Source organism: Schistocerca piceifrons, chromosome 9, assembly GCF_021461385.2.
Source record: "Schistocerca piceifrons isolate TAMUIC-IGC-003096 chromosome 9, iqSchPice1.1, whole genome shotgun sequence".
Lineage (NCBI taxonomy): Eukaryota > Metazoa > Arthropoda > Insecta > Orthoptera > Acrididae > Schistocerca > Schistocerca piceifrons.
In genome coordinates this window covers 83212746-83237836 of record NC_060146.1, presented here as the reverse complement: position 1 = coordinate 83237836, position 25091 = coordinate 83212746, and the positions used below count along the sequence as shown (strand labels likewise).

The window sequence follows — 25091 nt, the reverse complement described above, 5'->3', positions numbered from 1 at the left end:
AGGCGGAAACGCAGAAAAAAAAAGTAAGCGATGTGTGTCTTCTCCAAATTCAACAGGAAACCTCATCTCCCAGCATTATAACAAGTCAACTATGATACACAGTCATTTAATATTTATGTCTAATATAATCTATCTTAAGGTCTGGAGGTTGCGGATGTGAAGATAACAATGATCATGTACCGTAGCAGGCAGACTAGTCGGGAGAATTCAGTGGTTGGCTTATCTTGATTTCGTTAATCTGGGCTACATTGTTACACCCCTAGTAGTTATTGCTAAACACATAAGGAACTGGTTGAGCAACCTCGTCAATTTGTAAACAGGACTCCCTCCCGCATTAATGACTAATCTAATTGGGTGATTCTCTTTGTGAACTTTTAATTTTGATGTTAATTTAGGTGTAGTGGGGTTCATATTATAACACTTCCTCGAATACACGAACGCTTGAGGACGTTGTTCAGTGATTATCTTTTTTTAATTTTTTAATGTCCATTTCGAATTCCAAGTGCAAAAGTTCGTTAGATATAGTTAAAAGCGGTGGCCCGTGTTCTTTTTTCTGGTTACTATCCCTTGCTTTAGGGGCTGTAATTTTTGTATTTTTTTGTAAACCAGCACGGCAAGGCAAGGCAAGGCCACTGCTTCCACCACATCCAGTGGATTTAGTGCTCACGTACTCACACTGAGCCGTCAACACTTCCCAGTTTATCAACGGGGGATGACTGAAAATTATTATTACTATTATCGGTGCCATGCGTGCAACGGTCGTGCCAGGCGCGCGATATTGAATCTCTATCCTATCATTATAGGCGGGAGACCTGAACGACCTTATAGCAACCGTTATAGTTCTGCATTATTCTACTGCGATACTAAAGGTTATTTCACGTACTGAAAGGGAGAATGTAAAGATTAAAGGACTCATTTATTTAACACTTGAATATTGAACTATTATACAATCAAATGGAGGTGGGGGAAGAAAGAATTGAGTTCAGCAACCCGCCCCAACGTACGTTCATAATAAGCCACGATAGCAGGAGAAAAGGAATTTTAGGAACGGTCGCCGTATTATCAAATGGTGCTCAATTTACTAAAGGAAGGGGTTGCAGGCATGCAACTACCACCGCCATGAAACAGCCAAAGACTGTACTAAAGGAATAAAACCAGCTAGACGCGAAACGATTCATACAGGCGATACTAAATAACTTAGGCTCGCGGTCCGACTACGTTAACGAAACATGAAGGGGCGCAAGACACTCACCACGTGGCGTAAGACAAATGGTTCAAATGGCTCTGAGCACTATGGGACTTAACTTCTGAGGTCATCAGTCCCCTAGAACGTAGAACTACTTAAACCTAACTAACCTAAGTACATCACACACATCCATGCCCGAGGCAGGATTCGAACCTGCGACCGTAGCTTTACGCCATAATTTAGTAGATCTGGAAGTCCTCAAAGACCATTCTGTTTGTGAATTTGTGGTTAGTTGACTGAAATAAGGGGGCTTATTTCGGCTCCAGACTGTAGCGCCTAGAACCGCACGGCCACTCCGGTCGGCGGCGTAGGACAAAGGGCACAGGTTTCCAAGATAGGATGACCTAAATTCTAAATTTTGCGCGAGAGAACTGAAAGAGCTACTGCCAGTCGAAGTGGAAAAGTGAGCACGAAAGCATACAGTTTAGTACCGAACTGCAAGCTACTGTGACTAACCAACACATCGCTTATATTATGCGTAACTGTACAAGGAAAACCTACAGTCTTAATAACCGGAAAAATTGCGTAAACCGTAATTTAAGGGATGCTCATCAATAAAATGACCTATATGGTTTCCTCTGGGCCTCAGGGCGCGAAGCTACAGTGCACGTCGGTGCTCATGATTGGCGAAACCTCATCTCCTGGAAGCAGCACCTGCGGCCTCAGGCACGGTCACACTAGAAGTGACTACTGCCCCTTTGTCCACTATCCACCCCGCGGAGGGCGGTTGGCGCCCACCCGCGATAATCGAGCGCGCACCTGAACTGGCGAATCAGAGGGCCGTAATCTCACAGGGAGGCGACCTCGCGACGTTAGCAGATAGAAGGTTGGTTAGCCAGGTTGGGGAACTGAGAACAGGAGAAACTTTGGCCACTACTGAAAGTTCAAACGATACCACCTGCTACCTTGGCGAACGGAAAAAGGATGGGAAACGGGAAGCCATCGTGGCTGCTAGGGAGACTGCTGCCCTTGCCCATAAATGAAGAATATTCCTAGCACCGAGCTCCTCTCACAGATCAGTGTGAGACAAACTGATAACATCGTCAAATAAATTAGGCAACCCATAGAAATTATTAACAGGGCCAGAATTATTATATTACCGAATACCAGAATGCTGGGATTAGAAATATGAAATAGGAGCACTGAATGGTAAATGAAGTGAACGGCTTCCATAGTTTTAGGCATTAATTCAGTAGCGGGAAAAATGAACTGGAATAAACAGTGTTGTATGAAATGAAAAACAGCGTGAATCAAACGACGTGAGGGACGTAGGACAGACAGGATGATAATTTCCAACAATGTGCTAAGAGCACAGTGACGCTTCAAGGCTGACTGGACAGTTACGGTATGTCTGCGGTAGACAAACACACACAAAAAAAGCACTGAAGAAGATTTAAAGGTCGCGCGCGTAGCGAAGAAAGGAAGAAACGTTGATGTACTTGCAGAACTAGAAATATCAGGTCACTGAGGTAGATTTGATATTGTGCTTAATGTACAAACGAGGGGGAGAGGTAGCACGTTCTTTAAGGCATAATAATTTTTTTTTAAATTTAGCAGTAATATACATACGAGAAATTTGTATGGATAGGTATGGGGAATTTTGTGTCCATTTGAAATACCGTGGGGTGTATTGAACGATTACTGGCTGTAACTCCTAAATTTGTTTGAACATTCAGTTCACCGGGAAAATTTTAAAATCGCTTCCCTGAACCCTGCAACATCTCTGGAATGCATTTGAACCATTGTTGTCTCACTGCAGTCAACTGGAGCCATATAGTTGCCTACGCAACCTGACAGTTTACGGCAGGGCAGTGTTACCAGCACTACACACAGGAGGCGGCTGCACGGGTAGCGGGGGCGATCTTTTAGGTTAGAAGGCTTCAGGGAACCACAGGAAGGGCGTCCGTCTAAAAGGGGGCAGGTAAAACACAGTAAGGTAGTTGTAGAAACGACGGGTATTGTAGTTGTAAATTGTCGTAAATGTGTTCAGAAAGAACCAGGGCTCCAAGCCCTAATAGAAAGCACTTAAGCTCAAATAGTTGTAGTTACAGAAAGCTGGCTAAAGACGGAAATAAGTTCAGCAGAATTTTTTTCTAACGATCTAACAGTGTTCAGAAGAGATAGATTAAATAAATTGGTGGTTGAGTATTGATTGCTGTCAGAAGTAGTTTGGCTTGTAGTGAAATTTAAGTGGGTGGTTGCTGCGAAATTGTATTGGTAGACCAAGAACGACGTGGTCGGATTACAAAGCGTATAAGACAGGGACGCAATCTTTCGCCCCAATTTTTAAGTCTATGCATCGAAGAAACAACGTTGGAAATGAATGAAAAGCTCAAGAGTAGAATTAAATTCGAGGTGAAAGGATATCATAGTTAAGATTCGTAGATGACATTGCAATCCTGTATGAAAGCCATGAAAAATTACAGCATGTGTTCAATGAAATGAACGGTCTAATGAGTACAGAATATGGACTGAGAGTAAATCGAAGAAAGACGAAAGGAATGACAAGTAGCAGGAATGAGAACAACGAGAAAATTAGTTGGCTCAACTGCTGAGGTCATTAGTCCCCTAGAACTTAGAACTAGTTAAACCTAACTAACCTAAGGACATCACAAACATCCATGCCCGAGGCAGGATTCGAACCTGGGACCGTAGCGGTCTTGCGGTTCCAGACTGCAGCGGCTTTAACCGCACGGCCACTTCGGCCGGCAGAAAATTAGTATTAGGACTTATGATGACGAAGTAGATGAAGTTATGGAATTCTGCTGCCTAGGCAGCAAGGTAACCCTCGACCGACGCAACAAGGAGGACATAAAAGGCAGACTAGTACTGACAAAAGGCCTTAACCTGAGGAAGAAATTTCTGAGAATGTACGTTTGGAGCACAACATTGTATGGCAGTGAAACATGGACGGTGAGAAAACCGCGAAGAAAGAGAATCGAAGCATTTTATATGTGGTGCGCCAGCTGTTACCTCACTTATCAATAAAGGGACCTTGCCCCTAAAGGTGTTTGCATTTCCGCGCAGGAGTGAACTTGCCCTGTGTGAGTTTGCTGTCGACGAGAGCTCTGTTGCTGCCACGTAGCCGGGTGTGAGACGTGGCTCAGTCCCACGCACAGCATGTAGCGATCCTGCCCACTGCTAGGTCAGACAGCAGTTCCTGTCTGCATAAAAACGCTGTGACACGAAGCGGCCACTTTGATGCACTTTTACAACTTTTTTATGTCTTGACCACACTTTTACTATTTCGAAAAGCACCTTACGCGTTTCGACATTCCGTCATTTTGAAATGCTATAAAACACAACGAAATCTGGCATCAGAAGAAATGAAAGTATGTTAAATTTCACCATTGCTAAGAGACATAGTAGAACGACTAGACTATGGCTTTCTAGTTACCAGTTTGTGTTAATCACATAAAACTGTTCTTTTGGTACCTTGTGTCACGTCAAAATTCTCAGTCACGAAACAAGTGCAAACTGCTAACACGGGAAAACTTTGGTAACCAAGTGGACTAAACCGTTACACGTCGCTGGATGCGTGGTAGCCGCTGCATTGCCGCGCGGTCTCAGGAGCCTTGCCACAGTTCAAAAATGTTCAAATGTGTGTGAAATCTTATGGGATTTAATTGCTAAGATCATCAGTCCCTATGCCACAGTTTGCGCGGCTACTCCCGCCGGAGGGTCGAGTCCTCCCTCGGGCAAGGATGCCTGTGTTGTCCTTAGCGGAAGTTAGTTTAAGTTGGATTAAGTATTGTGTCAGCCTAGGGACCGACGACCTTAGCAGTTTTGTTCCATAGGAACTTAGCACAAATTTCCAATTTCACGCTGCATATTGTTTTGTTTACAACCACAGTTTTCATCTTTACATCATTCAAAACATTTTCATCAGTAAACATGGAAATCATTTTACAATGTTTTACAAAGAAGTATTTCCTTATAAAAAGACGTGCAACAGAGTATGGAGTGGTCGAAATAAATACGTTGGAAAAACGCGCTGATTGGCGCTGGGGTGAAAAGTCTGGAAATACCAGCTGAGTCATGTAGCATTCACGTTTGAGGAACTCGTGGCGGCTGTGTGTTGCTCTTTCCGCCAATGGAATCAAATGCACATCTGTACAGGAAATTCAAAGAATTTTAGAGGCGCGATCTTGGAAGCCCGTACATTAATTTCATCAGTAACATATGGCAACCATGCCAGATTGCCTACGTAATTGAAACACATTAACCCTTAGCATCAATTTAAAGCACCATCTAAAAAACGATCATGTGAAAACCAGTGTGGTATTAAGGCTAATGATTCACTGGTAATTGTGCTACATCACGTGACTCGTTCCACTTTTACTTATGTTACATCTTCCACAAGAGTCTCCGGACGTCACTGTCCGTGTATCCATACAAAATGTCGGTCGTGCTAAGACTGAGACACACCTTTCGTCCGGCGCCTGTCAACTTTTGCTACCTGTTTCTGCCCATCCTCCGGTCTCGTAAACCGACATACGGCCGGGAGAGCGGTGTGCTGACCACATGCCCCTCCATGTCCTCATCAAGTGGTGAGGGGATTCTTGGCACAACTTTGTTCACGGATGAGGCATGGTTTCACCTCTCGGGTTACGTGAATGGACCACGGAGAATCTGCACAAATTTAAGGTGTCCCCCCTGCATGATCAAATGTTTGGTGTTTAGTGCGCCGTGACGCAAACGCATCATTGGGCGGATTTTCTTTCAGGACACGATAAGTACAGGACGGTACAGCCCTTTGTAGGTGAACTGAATGAGGACGAAATTGAGAATACGTGGTTCCACCAGGATGGGGCGACTGCACACACCGCCCAGAAGGCGGTGAACTTTTTAAAGGACATCTTCGGTGACCGAATCGTCTCTTGAGGATTCTGGCCTCCGCGTTCACCCGACTCGGCTCCACCGAATTACTTTCTATAATATATGTTGAGGGGAAAGGCCTATGCGGCCGTCCACACAGCATACTAGAACTCCAAGCTGCGCTGCCACGTCACATTCGGAACACCACTCCCGATGTTCTGCACAACGTCTTCACGAACATGCAGAAACGTGTGCAACTGGGTCTTCAAGTTCAAAGGGATCACTTCCAGCATCTCTTCCATGACTTTATTACGGCCAGTTATGAACTGAATGGTTACTTATTGAACACCCTGTACAATTATATCACGACCATAAGCTGCGATTGTACGTAAGGGTATTGAAAAACTGAAAAATTAAAAATTATAGAGTTTACTGTAGCGTGGGAAAGGATTTGGTAAGAATTGGCACACTTGAAATAACGTACAAGACATATTCTGTGATTGTATGACCATAAAACCCTTTTCTGTAAAGCGTCATGACCCAATTAAAGAAAGGGGGAGGGGGATAAAGGGTACACAAGGTTAATCTTGACATATTAAAAAATCTTGTAAAACTATTTGTAATAATGTGAAAACAAAAGCTTGTTAATAAAATTACGCGAAAGCGTTATGGAATAGCTACAGTAGCGCTGTTGACAAGAGTTTTCAGTTTGTGCCCTGCAGAGTGAAGCGCTGAGCAACCACTTGTGAAAACTCTACCGCCCTTTGACCAACAGTAGCGAATGACCCTAAATGTGTAGTGAATTATTATACTTTTACTCATCTTGTCCACAAAACAAAACACAGGACGAAGTCACGCAAAGTTGTACAGTCTTGGGGGTAATACACTACATTACATTTACCGTTTTCCACGGATCCCTTGAGTTCCTGGGATGTGGAAAGAGTCAAAGCTTTTTTTCTTCTTTTTTTTCTTTCCTTTTCTTTTTTTTTTACTCAGATACATAGATATTGTACAATTACGATGCAGACAGAGTTATGAGCTTGTGAAGACACTCATCGATGGAGTAGAAGGAGTTGGCCAACAGGAAGTTACGTAATTCACTCTCAAACCGATCTTTATCACTTACAAGACCTATGATGTGCTCTGGTAAGTTATTGAATACTTGAGTACCCATGTATTTGACTCCTTTTTGTACTAATGTTAAGCTTTTATAGTCCTTATTCAGATTGTTTTTGGTTCTGGAATTATAATCATGTTTTGCACTATTTTGTGTAAAAAGAGACATGTTGGAAATGACAAAGGACATCAGTGAGTCTATGTAGTGAGAAGCAATAGTTAGAATACCAAGTTTCTTACAGGCGTCTCTACATGATGATCTAGGACTGACACCAGATGTATTCTAATGGCTCGTTTCTGAATTTTGTGAGAGGGGTTTCCCCAAAAGATGATTTCATAACTCATTAGTGAATGGAATTTGGCCGAATAAACTAACTTCTTCATTTTTAATTCACCTATTTCTGCTATCATGCGTACTGCAAACGTAGCTGAACCAAGGCGTTTCATTGAGTCTAGAGTGTGAGTTTCCCAGTGTGCACAATGGCACGCCATTTATCGGAAAAGATTAGTCTTCTGTACCCTTTATCCCATTGCCTCATTCTTTAATTGGGTCATGCCGTTGGACAATGCTTGTTGTTCACAGAAAAGGGTTTTATGGTCATACAATCACAGAATATCTCTTGTACGTTATTTCAAGTGTACCAATTATAACCAATTCCCTTCCCACCACATAGTAACCTCTATAATTATTAATTTTTCAGTTGCTCAATTACCTTACGTACGATCGCCGCTTATTGTGATATAATTATACCTATTTCTGTAAGAGTTTTCTTTGACACTTGGAGAAAAAAATAGGCCAAAAAGAAAACTGCGACATGTAATATAAGTAAGAAGGGAGCGAGTTACGTGAGGTAGCACAATTACCAGTGAACCATTAACCTTGATACCGCACTGGTTTTCACGTGATTGTTTTTTGGATAGCCGCGCGGGATTAGCCGAGCGGTCTCAGGCGCTGCAGTCATGGACTGTGCGGCTGGTCCCGGCGGAGGTTCGAGTCCTCTCTCTGGCATGGGCGTGTGTGTGTGTGTGTGTGTGTGTGTGTGTGTGTGTGTGTGTGTGTGTGTGTGTTTGTCCTTAGGATAATTTAGGTTAAGCAGTGTGTAAGCTTAGGGACTGATGACCTTACCAGTTAAGTCCCATAAGATTTCACATACATTTGAACATTTGTTTTTTGAATGGTGCTTTAAATTGATGCTGAGGGGTAATGCGTTTCAATTACGTAGGCAATCTGGAATGGTTGTCGTATGTTATTGATGGAATTTATGTATGAGGTTCCAAGTTTGCGCCTCTAAAATGATTTGAATTTCCTGTGCAGACGTACATTTGCTTCCATTGTCAGAAAGAGCAACACGTGGGCACCTCAGGTTCGTCATATACAAATGCTACATGCCTCAGCTGGTATTTCCAGACTTTGTAAATTACTATAAAATGATATTTATGAATTTCTACTGATACTAGTAATTTATGTGCTTTAAGTTGTCAAAACTCAAAACATCTCTTACACACTTTTTTGTAAAGATTAATTTTTTGTAAAATATTGTAAAGTGATTTCCACATATACTGATGAAACTGTTTTCAACGATGTAAAGATGAAAACTGTAGTTGTAAACAAATCAAAATGCAACGTGTACCACGTATCCAGCGCCTCCGAGTGGTTTAGCCCAATTGGATTCCAAAATTTTCCTTCGATAGCAGTTTGCCCTTGCCTCGTGACTGAGAATGTTGACGGGGTACAATGTACCTAACGAACAGTTTTATGTGACTGACGTAACACTGGTAACTTGAAAGTCATATTGTAGTCGTTGTACTATGCCAATTACCAATGATGAAATGTAACATACGAGGTGTGTTAAAAAAGTATGGTTACTTTATATTTTTATGAAAAAATATTTATTATTTATATTTCAATGTAAGCCCCCTCAGATACAATACACCTGCGTCAACGCTTCTTCCAATCCTCGAAGCACTTCTCATTAGCACTTTTTGGTACCGCCTTGAGTGCTTCCACCGATGCAGTTTTTATTTTCTCAATCGTTGAAAATGTTCGTCCTTTCATAGGTCTCTTCAGTTTTGGGAACAGAAAGAAGTCACAGGGGCCAAATTCGGTGAATATCGTGGCTGAGGCATGATTGTCGAGTTGTTGTTGGCTAAAAGGTCTCTCACAAGTAACGATGAATGAGCTGGTGCACTGAAGCCCATGAATTGTTTTTCCACAATTCCGGAAATTTTTTGTGTATTGCTTCTCGCGGACGGCGATAACGTTAAGGGACGTACGACCTTGAGGCAAAAATTCATAATGCACTACGCCACGGTAATTGAAAAACAAAAACAGCGAGCAAAGCTTTGACGTTTGATGGAGTGCTTTTTTCGGTCTTGGGTCTCTGGGGTGCTTCCATTGGGACAAGTGGGCATTGGTTTCATCACCAGTTATGACCCTTTTGAGCAAATCAAAATCATTATTGAAGACATTCAAGAGCTCCTGTGACGGTTCTTCTGATCAAAATTGAGAAGTTGGGACAAACTTGGCTGACACGCGTCTCATAGCCAAGATATCCGAAAAAATTACATGAAACGAGCCGACCGATATGCCAACATCCTCAGCAACCTCTCTTACGGTAATTCAGAGCTTGGACGTTATCATCTGTTGTTGATGTCCTGGGGCGACCAGAGCGAGGTTCATCATTGGCATTTTCTCGGCCATCTTGGAAGTGCCTGTACCACTTGAATTCTCTCTCTTTTTGAGCACTTGATTCCATTTTCCGCATAAAATTTGATGCAAATTCTGTGCTCCATGTCGTATAATAATTGAAAATCGCCGAGCACACTAAAACACGTCTAACCCTTGTATCTGTCAAAAACAAAAGACATACACTTGAAATTGTGAACACATGTTCGGGACATGCGAATAACAGAAAAAAAAGATCGATTATCGAATGTACGTCGCCCGCGCAATTCGAAAAGCCACTGGGGACCTAGAAACGACGAGAGGTTCGTCCCGCTATAGCTCTCAGCGGTTCACAACCCCACAACAGGCCACAGCAGTTCACCCACTCCACCGCCGCCCCACACCGAACCCGGAGTTATTGTGCGGTTCGGCCCCCAGTGAACGACCCCCCCACTCCGCAACCCCCCCCCCCCATCCACCCACCCACCCATCCACACACACACAGCCACCCACCCACACACAAACACACACACACACACACACCGGGAACACCTGTTACCAGACGAATGTAACCCCAAATGTTTGCGTGGTACAGTAATTATGGTGTATGTGTACGTAGAGACAGTGTATGTGCAGCTATCACCGACATGGTGTAACTGAGGCGAAATAAAGGAAACCAGCCCGCACTCGCCGAGGCAGATGGAAAACCGCCTTAAAAACAATTCACAGACTGGCCGGCACACCGGAACTTGACACTAATCCGCCGGGCGGATTCGTGCCGGGGACCGGCACGCCTTCCCGCTCGCGAAACAGCGCGTTAGACCGCGCTACTAGCCGGGCGGGACGAAAAGTCACATTTTCTGGAACAGCCCTCCTACTTTCATATCTTCTGATGCCAGTTATTTTGTTGTACTTTATAGGATTTGAAAATGACGGAATGGCGAAACACTTAAGGTGTTTTTGGAAATAATGAAAATGTTGTCAGTACATAAGAGAAGTTATTAAAGAAGAGCGTAGTTTTACAAACTGCCAGGTCGGCGCAGCATCAGCTTTGTACCAGCTCTGCGGGTGGGCTCAGTACAGTGAGCGCGGGCTCGCCGTGTTGCAGCTGCTGGAGAACTTCCTGGAGGCGTTCCACGAGGGCGGCCTCTACTTCAGCGAGCGGCTGGCCAGCGACAGCGCGGGCGGCGCCGCCCCCATAGACGTGCACGTCGCGGCCTTCATCGGCGCGGTGCGGAGCTTCTGCAGCGCCGCCTTCGGCGCCGACCCCGACTGGCTCATACCGGACATACCGGAGCACGAGTTCACTACGGCGTTAAGACGCGCCTTGGCCCTCGCACAGGTAAGCCCGATTAAGGCACTGAATTCACCCACTAGCTTTGCGGCAATGGCACTGTCTGCTACTGCATCTGATTCTTCACCTTCTAGGTTACAACTTGTATCGTTTGCCGAAATCTTAAGAGGATGGAAATATAATGGAAGTTAAAGATCTTAAGATTAAATTTTCCCCGAAACATTTAAGTCTCATCTTTATGAAGAAATGAAGGCCTCGACTGGAACCCAGGCATTCTTGCTTCCTAGGCACAAATGCTGACCATTACACTACCGCAGCCACACGCGGGATGTTGCTACACGAATTACCCCAGCCGACTATCTCCCCAACACAAACTTCAATTCACATTCTCAGCCTATTTTCCCCCTACATTTTCACTATTGCCAGGCCTCTCCGGCATTTGAATAGCACCCCAGCGTTGCAGGAAACACAGTATCGTAACTGGCGGCCTATACCGCGAAGGTATCACAGAGACGGAAAAAAGTAGAACGTAACAGCCTCAGAAAAGGTTTTGAAACAATACGGGGGATGGTATATATCGGGTGGTTATAATGAAACTCTCCCTATTTAACATGTTATAACACGGAAACTAATTACCATACGAGTACCAGATTTGGTAGCATAAATGTCAAGGATATGGGGAAGTGAAATAATGCAGAGTCAATCCAACTGAAACACTTCCAATGTGCTGCTAAGGTGCTACACACCCTTACATACCGGTCTCATTACTTCTACAAAAGGGGCTCAATAGGGGGCCCTTCAGTGTCCAGAAGAGACCAAAAGCGCAGGATTGCATTCGGCACAGCAGAACCAAACATGTCTGTAGGTATGCTGGCTACCTCTTTTGATATGCTGCGCATCAGATCAGTACAGGCGTGAATGTTCCCCTGGCGAGACGCGTCCTTCAGGTGGCCCAACAACCAGAAATCACAGGGAGTGACATCAGGTGATCGTGCCGGCCCAGCATTTCGAAACGACCGGCTGATAACTCGATCGTTTCCAAGTTCGAAACTTCCTGGCAGGTTAAAACTGTGTGCCGGACCGAGACTCGGACTCGGGCTGTGAGGACGAGTCGTGAGTCGTGCTTGGGCAGCTCAGTTAGTAGAGCACCTGCCCGCAAAAGGCACAGGTCCTGAGTTCGAGTCTCAGTCTGGCAGACGGGAAGTTTTATATCAGCACACACTCCGTTGCAGATTGAAAATTTCATTCCGATTTCCAAATGTGTCTCGGAGAAGGATGTGAACGTCAGGAGCAATGAGCGGTGGGTCCCATCCTGCATGCAAACTGTTGAGTTCAGTGCGTCTGTGTCCTGTACGACGGGTCCGACAGGCTGGCGAAGCGTATCGCAGTAATGCTGGCCAGTCACACTGGACGTCTTTGGTTCTTGAACGCCAACCTGTTCAAAGAAGAATGTGCCAATGATGAACGTAGCCTTGAAGCTGCACCACATGGTGATATGTTCACCTTATAGAGGTACGTCGTGCACAGTGACTGGAGGCGAAGATCCACCCACTCGGCAATTCTGTGTATTGACCTCGCCTGTCAGAGAAAAATGAGCTTCGTCTGTCTATAGATGAAGAGACAAACCAATCAATCACAGGAACACACAGAGACAGTTGAAACATTCTTCGACACTTCCTCTTGTATTGTACGTGTAGAGCCAGCCCTCATCAACTTCAGTCCTCGTGAGAAAGTAGAGAGCAAAGTTCAAAATGTGTGTGAAATCTTATGGGACTTAACTGCTAAGGTCATCAGTCCCTAAGCTTACACACTATTTAACCAAAATTATCCTAAGGACAAACACACACACACTCATGCCCGGGGGAGGACTGGAACCTCCGCCGGGACCAGCCGCACAGTCGGAGAGCGAAGTCAACACGCCATTGCGCATCCTGTGGTGCGAGCTGCTGAACCATATGGACCTTGTACGGATACCGTTTGAGAATAGTTCGAAACACCTTCCGCACGGTGGAGCACGGCATGTTCAACTGTGGTGACGCAGCACGCGCACTGCCTGACGGTCGGGAATTGCGCTCAGCGTTGTCTGCCATGGCAACGGCGTTTTCATCAACCACCTGTGGTGCAACCGGTCGTCGGCCTCTTGCCGGAGCGACGGCCAGTTCTCCATCTGATTCTAACTTCTTCATAGTGCTGCACACAGCAGATGGAGGAAGAGGACCCTTCCGTAATCCTTTCAGCTGGCAATATTCTCGAAGTGCAGCTGCAGCATTACTGTTATCTTGATAATAGTGCTTCTACAGTAATGCCCCGCTCATCTTGCCCAAGCTCATGTTGACACGTCAAGTACACTGCAACGGGTCAGATGTGTGAGACTATGAATCACGATGACTGATCCCGGCACCCGGTGGCCATAGTTGTAACTGATGGTGGCGTTGTGACGCATCGAAATCGTGCATCCCATAATCTGGACATTAGTGTTACCAAAATTTGTACTCGTATGGTAATTGGTTTCTGTGTTATAACGTGATAAACAGCCGAAGTTTAATTGTAACGACCCTGGAGTTGAAGAGACCAATCAATCAATCACAAAAACACACAGAAACGCTTGAACCATTCGCCGCTACTTCCTCTTGTACTGTACATTAATTTGTTTTGTGGCTGTTTAGTACCAATCGAAACAAAACACATCGGTTGAACGTGAGAGAAAATAATGTGTGTCCAAACCGTAACGGACAACGTACCGTAAACAAACTGACTGTACAGGGGAGCGGAAGCGAAACCGGCGTGTGCGGCCCTGTTGACCGGCAGCCGTGCCCGCCGGTCCGCCAGCACCGGGGTAGCATTCATCTCACGCTAGGTGAGGAGAGCCCTACGTCAACGTGACGTAGGTACGCGTCATCATGAGTTTCACGAGTTGTCCTATCGACTGTTGTGTCCATTCTGTATACATCGACTGTTGTGTGCGTCTCGAATCTGCACTGTTCATTGTTCTTAGTTGATTTACAACATGAAGGCAAAATTAAATGGAACTAGGTGGTTTAATATTTCCAGCAACATTCGGAATTACTTCGAACTTCAGTTTCTTAGTTTAACGTTTCTGCCCACATGAATTATGTACAATTCATTGGCTGTTATAAAAATACGAAACACTTTAATTTCTCCCTATTTCACGTTTTTATCCACATGATTTACGCACCATTAATCGGACTAAAAAATGCCTAGACACTTTCGTGATGGTTTGATTCCTTCATTCAGAAGGACATTCCATATTCTTTGGATTCCAGCTTAATAATTAATTATTTCATGTTTCTATCCACAGGATTTAGACACGATTCATCGGATTTTTTTAAAAAAATAGGGTAGCGTTCATTTCAGGCTAGAAAAATAACAAGACACTTGCGTTACGGTTATGATTCGTTCATTCAGATATTCGTTATGTTCATGAAACACACAATAACATCCCATATTCTTTGGATTGCAGCTTAATAATTATTTCACGCTTCTATCCACGCGATTTATGCACGATTCATCGGATTTTTTTTTTTTTTTAGTTGACTAAAAGCTTTTTTTTTACTTTCGTTATGCTTCCTTCGTTCAGAAATTAATTATGTTCCTGAAACACATAATACCATCCCAAATTGTTTCGATTACAGCTTAATAATTAATTGAACTGGGATGAGCTTAACAGATAACTCCTGTCACTTCGTTTGTACACATGTATTTACATTTAGCTTTGACGTTATCGGTACAACCACAAAGATCGATATACGCACTCATGTAGTCGATTTAGGTTATTTACGTCACGATGACGTAGGGTTTTCCTCACCTAAAGTGAGATGAATGCTACCCCCAGCACCGCCTCTCCGACGTCCAGCCCCACCTCCGCCTCCACCCGTGCGCCTCGCCTGATCCCATCTCTACGCAGGTACTGCAGCTGCTGGCACGAGGCCTCGCTTCACCGTATGCGGCATACGATAAGAGGCCTCTTCTAATAAGAGGAGCGCGCCGACTCCGTTTCCCAGATTTTGTCCAAATTTATATTAATGCAGGGGTTGGTCAGAAATGCAAGTCAATAGAGGTGGGAGCTTGATGGCCCTGCGTTTAGGGGAAAAAAAAAGAAAAATAATGAACCAAGCACACATTGACAGTTATTGAACTATGTAGAACAAAATCGTCATAAATTCTGAACGGTTTGTGTTAGGACGTTCAAACTGCACAATTGGTCGCGGGATACGACGGGAATTACTATGCGCTGTACACTTTGGTTTAGTGACGAACCCCACTTCCATTTGTATGAGTTCGTCAATAATCAATCATTTGGGGGACTGAGAATCGGCATTTCGCGATCGAGTAGTCTCTTCACCCTCAATGGGGGACTTTATGGTGCGCAATGTCCAATGTCCAGCTGATGAGAGATTAAATTGGAAGAAACACATTGATGATCTGCTAAAACATTTGAGTTCAGCTACTTATGCAATAAGGGTCATTGCAAATTTTGGTAATAAACATCTTAGTAAATTAGCTTACTACGCCTATTTTCACTCATTGCTTGCATATGTCATCATATTTTGGGGTAATTCATCACTGAGGAATAAGATATTTATTGCACAAAAGCGAGTAATCAGAATAATAGCTGGAGTCCACCCAAGATCATCCTGCAGACATTTATTTAAGGATTTAGGGATACTCACAGTAGCTTCTCAGTATATATACTCTCTTATGAAATTTGTTATTAACAACCAAACCCAATTCAAAAGTAATAACAGTGTGCATAATTACAACACTGGCAGAAAGGATGATCTTCACTATTCAAGATTAAATCTAACTTTGGCACAGAAAGGGGTGAATTATACTGCCACTTTGACCAAATAGTATCAAAAGTCTGACAGATAACCAACAAGTATTTAAGAAGAAATTAAAAGAATTTCTGAATGACAACTCCTTCTACTCCACAGAGGCATTTTTAGATATAAATTAAGAAAAAAAAGATTATTAAAAAAAATTTAAAAAAAACAAAAAAGTAAAAAAGTTGTTATATTAACTTAATTATGTTATTAAATTAACTTAATTATGTCATGTATTGGAAAATTTGACTCGTTCCACATCATTACGAAATATCGTATTCATGATCCATGGAACTAGTATTAATCTAATCTAATCTAATCTAATCTCACGCAATAATCGTTGGGATATTCCCCGATAGCAAGGTGACTCCGGGGTACACAGAAGCCATTGGTACGGGCCTCGATTGGTCGTAACGCATGGCACTCCTTTTTGTGGTGCTCTTTTTTTTTATCAGCCAGCCAAATAAAGCCCTGCAGAGAAGCCCTTTTGAAATTACGTGCGGTGCTGATAATGTTGTCTCACGTTGCAGCGGCATCTTCACGTCCCACGTCCTTCAGTGATCACTCAGCATTTAATGCTGTTCGTATGCCTTGTCAGCGCTACCAGGTCTTTTTTTCTCTCTCTTTTTAGGCGTCAGTCTTCTCACTGGTTTCATGCGGCCTGCCAACCTCTTTATCTCAGAGTAGCACTTGCAACCTATGTCCTCAGTTTTTTGCTGGGTGTATTCCAATCTCTGTCTTCTTCTACTGTTTTTGCCCTCTACAGTTTCCTCTAGTACCATGGAGGTCATTCCCTCATATCTTAACAAATCTCTTATCATCCTTTCCCTTCTCCTTATCAGTATTTTCCTCATATTCCTTTCCTCTCCGATTCTGCGCAAAACCTCCTGACTCCTTACCTTATCAGTCCACCTAATTCTCAAAATTCGTCTGTAGCACCACATCTCAAATGCATCGATTCTCTTCTGTTCCGGTTTTCCCACAGTCCATGTTTCACTACCATACGATCCTGTACTCCAGACGTACTTTCTCAGAAATTTCTTCCTCAAATGAAGGCCTATGTTTGATACTAGTAGACTTCCCTTGCGCATGAATGCCCTTTTTGCCATTGTTAGTCTGCTTTTGATGTCCTCCTTGCTCTGTCTGTCCTTGGTTGTTTTACTGCCTAGATAGCTGAATTCCTTGATTCATCGATTCCGTGACCATCAATCCTGATGTTAAGTTTCTCGCTGTCCTCATTTCTACTACTTCTTATTACTGTCGTCTTTCTTCGATTTACTCTCAATCCATATTCTGTACGAATTAGATTGTTCATTCCATGAAGCAGATGATGTAATTCTTCTTCACTTTCACACAGGATAGCAATGGGGCTATATTAAAGACCAAGCTTACAGCAAAACCATTGCTGAGCTGAAAACAGACCATTCAGGAGGTCATCGTGAGCATCGATATTCTGGCACTTCAGCGGGTCATGCAGAATTTCACTATTCGTCTGCGCCACATCATCGCCAATGGATATTTTGTGGTAATTTCTATGGGACCAAACTGCTCAGGTCATCGATCCCTAGGCTTACGCACTGCTTAATGTAACTTAAACCAACTTACACTAAGGACAACACACACACCCACGCCCTAGGGAAGAGTCGAACCTGCGATGAGGGGGAGCCGCGCAAACCGTTGCAAGGCGCCTAAGACCGTACGGCTACCCCGCGCGGCCATCGCCAATGATGGAAGGGGTATCTAACATGTCATAACCTAAATCCGAATATCTGTTATTTCCCGTATTCAATAATGTGTGTGCATGCCGTATGTTGTAGCTAACTCAGGTCTTTTTTCGTATAGTTCAGTAATTGTCACTTTGTATGTTAGCGTGAAGTTCTGGCAATGCTTGGAGCAGCAGAAGGGGCGCAGAACTGTAATCCGAAGGTTTTGTGACAAAGTCCAAATTAGGAAACATACTATTATTTCCAGTTTTTACAGAGCAAATAAACCGTGATTATGCTCAACATATACTCCTGGAATTTGAAATAAGAACACCGTGAATTCATTGTCCCAGGAAGGGGAAACTTTATTGACACATTCCTGGGGTCAGATACATCACATGATCACACTGACAGAACCACAGGCACATAGACACAGGCAACAGAGCATGCACAATGTCGGCACTAGTACAGTGTATATCCACCTTTCGCAGCAATGCAGGCTGCTATTCTCCCATGGAGACGATCGTAGAGATGCTGGATGTAGTCCCGTGGAACGGCTCGCCATGCCATTTCCACCTGGCGCCTCAGTTGGACCAGCGTTCGTGCTGGACGTGCAGACCGCGTGAGACGACGCTTCATCCAGTCCCAAACATGCTCAATGGCGGACAGATCCGGAGATCTTGCTGGCCAGGGTAGTTGACTTACACCTTCTAGAGCACGTTGGGTGGCACGGGATACATGCGGACGTGCATTGTCCTGTTGGAACAGCAAGTTCCCTTGCCGGTCTAGGAATGGTAGAACGATGGGTTCGATGACGGTTTGGATGTACCGTGCACTATTCAGTGTCCCCTCGACGATCACCAGTGGTGTACGGCCAGTGTAGGAGATCGCTCCCCACACCATGATGCCGGGTGTTGGCCCTGTGTGCCTCGGTCGTATGCAGTCCTGATTGTGGCGCTCACCTGCACGGCGCCAAACACGCATACGACCATCATTGGCACCAAGGCAGAAGCGACTCTCATCGCTGAAGACGACACGTCTCCATTCGTCCCTCCATTCACGCCTGTCGCGACACCACTGGAGGCGGGCTGCACGATGTTGGGGCGTGAGCGGAAGACGGCCTAACGGTGTGCGGGACCGTAGCCCAGCTTCATGGAGACGGTTGCGAATGGTCGTCGCCGATACCCCAGGAGCAACAGTGTCCCTAATTTGCTGGGAAGTGGCGGTGCGGTCCCCTACGGCACTGCGTAGGATCCTACGGTCTTGGCGTGCATCCGTGCGTCGCTGCGGTCCGGTCCCAGGTCGACGGGCACGTGCACCTTCCGCCGACCACTGGCGACAACAACGATGTACTGTGGAGACCTCACGCCCCACGTGTTGAGCAATTCGGCGGTACGTCCACCCGGCCTCCCGCATGCCCACTATACGCCCTCGCTCAAAGTCCGTCAACTGCACATACGGTTCACGTCCACGCTGTCGCGGCATGCTACCAGTGTTAAAGACTGCGATGGAGCTCCGTATGCCACGGCAAACTGGCTGACACTGACGGCGGCGGTGCACAAATGCTGCGCAGCTAGCGCCATTCGACGGCCAACACCGCGGTTCCTGGTGTGTCCGCTGTGCCGTGCGTGTGATCATTGCTTGTACAGCCCTCTCGCAGTGTCCAGAGCAAGTATGGTGGCTCTGACACACCGGTGTCAATGTGTTCTTTTTTCCATTTCCAGGTGTGTATTATACCTGATGTGAACAAACCCAATGTGCAGGAGAAAAAAATTCTTCTGTTAACTGACTCCTGGTGAGGATTAACAAATCCACAGTCATAAAACGCGATTTTTCAAGATGAATAATGATTGCCATTGGGCAGTGTTGAAAGTATTAAATTGGCCGTACCCTCCCCAAATGCACTCCGCCAGGGCAATCCTGCGACGTCCAATTTTATAGTAAGCTAAACGTTAAGAAGCTTCCAAACTTCCCTATCTCGTCGAGAGAGAAAAACAAATCACATCCCAAAAAGTCTGGATCGAAATACACTCCACGAACTATCCCTGCCAATATTTGGCGAAATGATGCGTTACATGTGGTTTGCTACCAAACTATTCCATGTGTGAGTACATTTTATTAATGTAAACGAAGTTTGTACTGGGTATCGATTCGTGTTGTTTGCACTGTAAAAATTGATAAAAAAAAAGGAAGTTTCAGCCTAGGAATTCAATCCCACGACTCTCTGGTTACTATTTTGTTCTCTTTCCGTTGTACCAAACTCTACGCTAAACCCACGCTATCATAGATGGCTCATGCCTCACCCACGTCTCAGAAAGAATAAAAGCCATTTCTTTTAAACACATAGCCATCTGGAGTTACCACTTCTGTCACTTACGCTTCTGGCTTAGCCCTGCATAAACAAAAAATTTGGACGCAACTGGTGATGATGTGTAGGCTTGGCCGCCCTTGTAAAATAACAGCACTTTGGAGGAGGTTGGTACACCCGTAAATGAATAACAGACATATCTGGTAAAGTGTCCTCGAATGTTGTAGACGTTATTCTTTCACATTACCAATCGCGGGAGAAACGTGATGTGCTGATTTAAAACATGTGTGGATAAAAATCTTACGTTAGGGTCCCAAATTGTCCCATTGTTTCGGCTCATTACCGAGCCATCTAAAGATCAATCTGAAATGTTGTTCAGTGTGGGAGACTCCTTGCAAATCATTTTTTTTTTTTTTTTTTTTTTTTTGTAGCTAATTGGTCCTAGTTAAGTAAAATCCTAAAGTGAACATGTTACTTGGTTATGTTATTATCGATTGATGTCAATTTACGCAACCAGTTAAGATTTTAAGTTTTGGATTTCATTTAACTAGGCGATTTGGCTCTAGAAATACGACGTTGTGCAAGGAGCATCATACACTGAAAAACATTTTAGATTGATCTGAAGATGGTTCGGAACTTAGCAAAAGCAGGTAACTCAGTAAATAAAATTTGGCATCTTGGAATAAGATTTTTACGCACACATGTTTTAATTTTGTAGATTTTCATTAGTTGCGTATGTTGAACAGAGATATATGATGCTTTATCCGAATTCAATGAGCTACCGCGACCGTAACTTCTTCCTATGAGTCTGACATTGCTGAACTCGTGCATTTCCACCTGCTACATGGGATGTCAAACTACAACGTCAGTATTGTCCAGGAACTGCTGGTAATCAATCTTCCAATATTCTCCAAAAAACATAAAGGTAAATAAACTAAGCCCACTGTCAGAGCTATGTGTTCATCAGCGATGGTAAAACAACGTCTCTCTGAGAATGCACACTGGAATAGTGAAGGCGTCCCACTTACCAACATCAACAAAAGTGACGGCGTCTCCTTACGGAATCAAAGTTGACCTTGGCGTCTCACCTGACATAAACTTAAACTTTGTGCATTGTCTGCCATAGTCTAAGTCTGCGTGTGTCGTCACGTATACATACTTTGAAAACATCACAAAAATTCGCTCCCGACGCGATTTTACTAGATTAGCCACTTGACATTTTTTTTTTTTTTTTTTTTTTTTTTTTTTTTTTTTTTTTTTTTTTGTGTGTTTGATGCGGCCCGCCACGAATTCCTTTCCTGTGCTAACCTCTTCATCTCAGAGTAGCACTTGCAACCTACGTCCTCAATTATTTGCTTGACGTATTCCAATCTCTGTCTTCCTCTACAGTTTTTGCCCTCTACAGCTCCCTCTAGTACCATGGAAGTCATTACCTCATGTCTTAGCAGATGTCCCATCATCCTGTCCCTTCTCCTTATCAGTGTTTTCCACATATTCCTTTCCTCTCCGATTCTACATAGAACCTCCTCATTCCTTACCTTATCAGTCCACCTAATTTTCAACATTCGCCTATAGCACCACATCTCAAATGCTTCGATTCTCTTCCGGTTTTCCCACAGTCCATGTTTCACTACCATACAATGATGTACTCCAGACGTAAATCCTCAGAAATTTCTTCCTCAAATTAAGACCGGTATTTGATATTAGTAGACTTCTCTTGGCCAGAAATGCCTTTTTTGCCATAGCGAGTCTGCCTTTGATGTCCTCCTTGCTCCGTCCGTCATTGGTTATTTTACTGCCTAGGTAGCAGAATTCCTTAACTTCATTGACTTCGTGACCATCAATCCCGATGTTAAGTTTCTCGCTGTTCTCATTTCTACTACTTCTCATTACCTTCGTCTTTCTCCGATCTACTCTCAAACCATACTGTGTACTCATTAGACTGTTCATTCCGTTCAGCAGATCAAATAATTCTTCTTCACTTTCACTCCGGATAGCAATGTCATCAGCGAATCGTATCATTGATATCCTTTCACCTTGTATTTTAATTCCACTCCTGAACCTTTCTTTTATTTCCATCATTGCTTCCTCGATGTACAGATTGAAGATTAGGGGCGAAAGGCTACAGCCTTGTCTTACACCCTCCTTAATACGAGCACTTCGTTCTTGATCGTCCACTCTTATTACTCCCTCTTGGCTGTTGTACATATTGTATATGACCCGTCTCTCCCTATAGCTTACCCCTACTGTTTTTCAGAATCTCGAACAGCTTGCACCATTTTATATTGTCGAACGCTTTTTCCAGGTCGACAAATTCTATGAAAGTGTCTTGATTTTTCTTTAGCCTTCCTTCTATTATTAGCCGTAACGTCAGAATTGCCTCTCTCGTCCCTTTACTTTTCCTAAAGCCAAACCGATCGTCACCTAGCGCATTCTCAATTTTATTTTCCATTCTTCTGTATATTATTCTTGTAAGCAGCTTCGATGCATGAACTGTTAAGCTGATTGTGCGATAATTCTCGCACTTGTCAGCTCTTGCCATCTTCGGAATTGTGCGGATGATGCTTTTCCGAAAGTCAGATGGTACGTCGCCAAACTCATATTCTACACACCAACGTGAATAGTCGTTTTGTTGCCACTTCCCCCAATGATTTTAGAAATTCTGATGGAATGTTATCTATCCCTTCTGCCTCATTTGACCGTAAGTCCTCCAAAGCTCTTTTAAATTCCGATTCTAATACTGGATCCCCTATCTCTTCTAAATCGACTCCTGTTTCTTCTTCTATCACATCAGACAAATCCACCCTCATACAGGCTTTCAATGTATTCTTTCCACCTATCTGCTCTCTCCTCTGCATTTAACAGTGGAATTCCCGTTGCACTCTTAATGTTACCACCGTTGCTTTTAATGTCACCAAAGGTTGTTTTGACTTTCCTGTATGCTGAGTCTGTCCTTCCGACAATCATATCTTTTTCGATGTCTTCACATTTTTCCTGCAGCCATTTCGTCTTAGCTTCCCTGCACTTCCTATTTATTTCATTCCTCAGCGACTTGTATTTCTGTATTCCTGATTTTCCCGGAACATGTTTGTACTTCCTCCTTTCACCAATCAACTGAAGCATTTCTTCTGTTACCCATGGTTTCTTCGCAGCTACCCTCTTTGTACCTATGTTTTCCTTCCCAACTTCTGTGATGGCCCATTTTAGAGATGTCCATTCCTCTTCAACTGTACTGCCTACTGCGCTATTCCTTATTGCTGTATCTATAGCGTTAGAGAACTTCAAACGTATATCGTCATTCCTTAGTACTTCCGTATGCCACTTCTTTGCGTATTGATTCTTCCTGACTATTGTCTTGAACTTCAGCCTACTCTTCATCACTACTATATTGTGATCTCAGTCTATATCTGCTCCTGGGTACGCCTTACAGTCCAGTATCTGATTTCGGAATCTCTGTCTGACCATGATGTAATCTAATTGAAATCTTCCCGTATCTCCCGGCCTTTTCCAAGTATACCTCCTCCTCTTGTGATTCTTGAACAGGGTATTCGCTATTACTAGCTGAAACTTGTTACCGAACAAAATTACGCTTTCTCCTCTTTCATTCCTTGTCCCAAGCCCATATTCTCCTGTAACCTTTTCTTCTACTCCTTCCCCTACAACTGCATTCCAGTCGCCCATGACTATTAGATTTTCGTCCCCCTTTACATACTGCATTACCCTTTCAATATCATCATACACTTTCTCTATCTGTTCATCTTCAGCTTGCGACGTCGGCATGTATACCTGAACTATCGTTGTCGGTGTTGGTCAGCTGCCGATTCTGATTAGAACAATCCGGTCACTGAACTGTTCACAGTAACACACCCCCTGCCCTACCTTCCTACTCATAACGAATCCTACACCTGTTATACCATTTTCTGCTGCTGTTGATATTACCCGATACTCATCTGACCAGAAATCCTTGTCTTCCTTCCACTTCACTTCACTGACACCTACTATATCTAGATTGAGGCTTTGCCTTTCCCTTTTCAGATTTTCTAGTTTCCGTACCACGTTGACTTAATGGGAGCAAAAACAAACTATTTTTCCAGAGCTGTGGAGCTGACGTTCGCCCCATGGCCGAGCGCTCGTGAAACCGGTCGCTTTTCCCCCTGACAGCGCCGCATCACCCACAGTCCGGTCCGTCCTGCGTATCAGCGACATAACTGTGAACACTAAGAATCGTTAATGACATTAGTGCAGTGAGTTCGGGCTAGAGGTATGCGAAAACATCTGTTCATATTTCAGTACCTATATCGGTTTACAACTTTATTTGTTCAACACCAAACCTAGGAACTAATTATTATGCATATTGGTGCAATTCAATGTGGGCACCGTGTATAGCTCGAAAGATGGTGTAATGGTAGTCCACTTCTCGCCACATGTTCGTAATCCTTATATGTGTCATAGCTAGGGGCAAAAAATTTCGCGAAAACAATAACGCTTAAAATAACACAAAATTAATGGTTTTCACGACGTATTGCGAAATTTGTAATTTTCCATTGTCTAAAACTGTCATAAAAACAAGGACGGAAATGTACTAATATTCTGATAGTTACTGAATGTTGAAACCACATTTTGTCTTCCAATCTCCTTAAGACTGAGGTTCGTGTATGATCTTAAAACAAAAGTTCATTTACTGTGTAACAAACTCTGTTTTTACGACGCAAATAGCACTGAATTTAGCAAAAGAACACCACCATATTTGGCGAAAAACTCCAAAGAATTTGGCAAAAATCTAATTCGGTAAAAAACATCGTCTTGGTTTAAAAGAACACCGAGTTTACAAAAGATAACAAGGAATTTCGCAAAAACCCAATACAGAATTTGGTAAAAAACACCAGATTTGGTAAAAACACTAAATTTCCCAAAAACAGCAAATTTTGCAAAGATAACAACACTGAATTTGGCAAAAAATAGCACCAAATATGGCAAAAAATAACACCGAATTTGGCAAAAAAAACACCGAATTTATCAAAATATAGCACCAAATTTTGTAATGAAATAAAACAATTTTTTGCTGTCGCTAGTTATGGTCTTGACTGCAGTGTAGAT

At 43.6% G+C, this 25091-nt stretch overlaps 1 protein-coding gene across 2 annotated transcripts in view; it reads left to right on the top strand.

The window, feature by feature from the left end:
• Nucleotides 1-25091, top strand: part of LOC124716977 (cytochrome P450 4C1-like) — a 166323-nt gene that overhangs the window by 60364 nt on the left and 80868 nt on the right. For both annotated transcript variants that reach the window (XM_047243581.1, XM_047243580.1), the window contains exon 4: nt 10954-11187. In XM_047243581.1, the coding sequence (XP_047099537.1) occupies nt 10954-11187 (234 nt within the window). The remainder of the gene's footprint in view (nt 1-10953; nt 11188-25091) is intronic.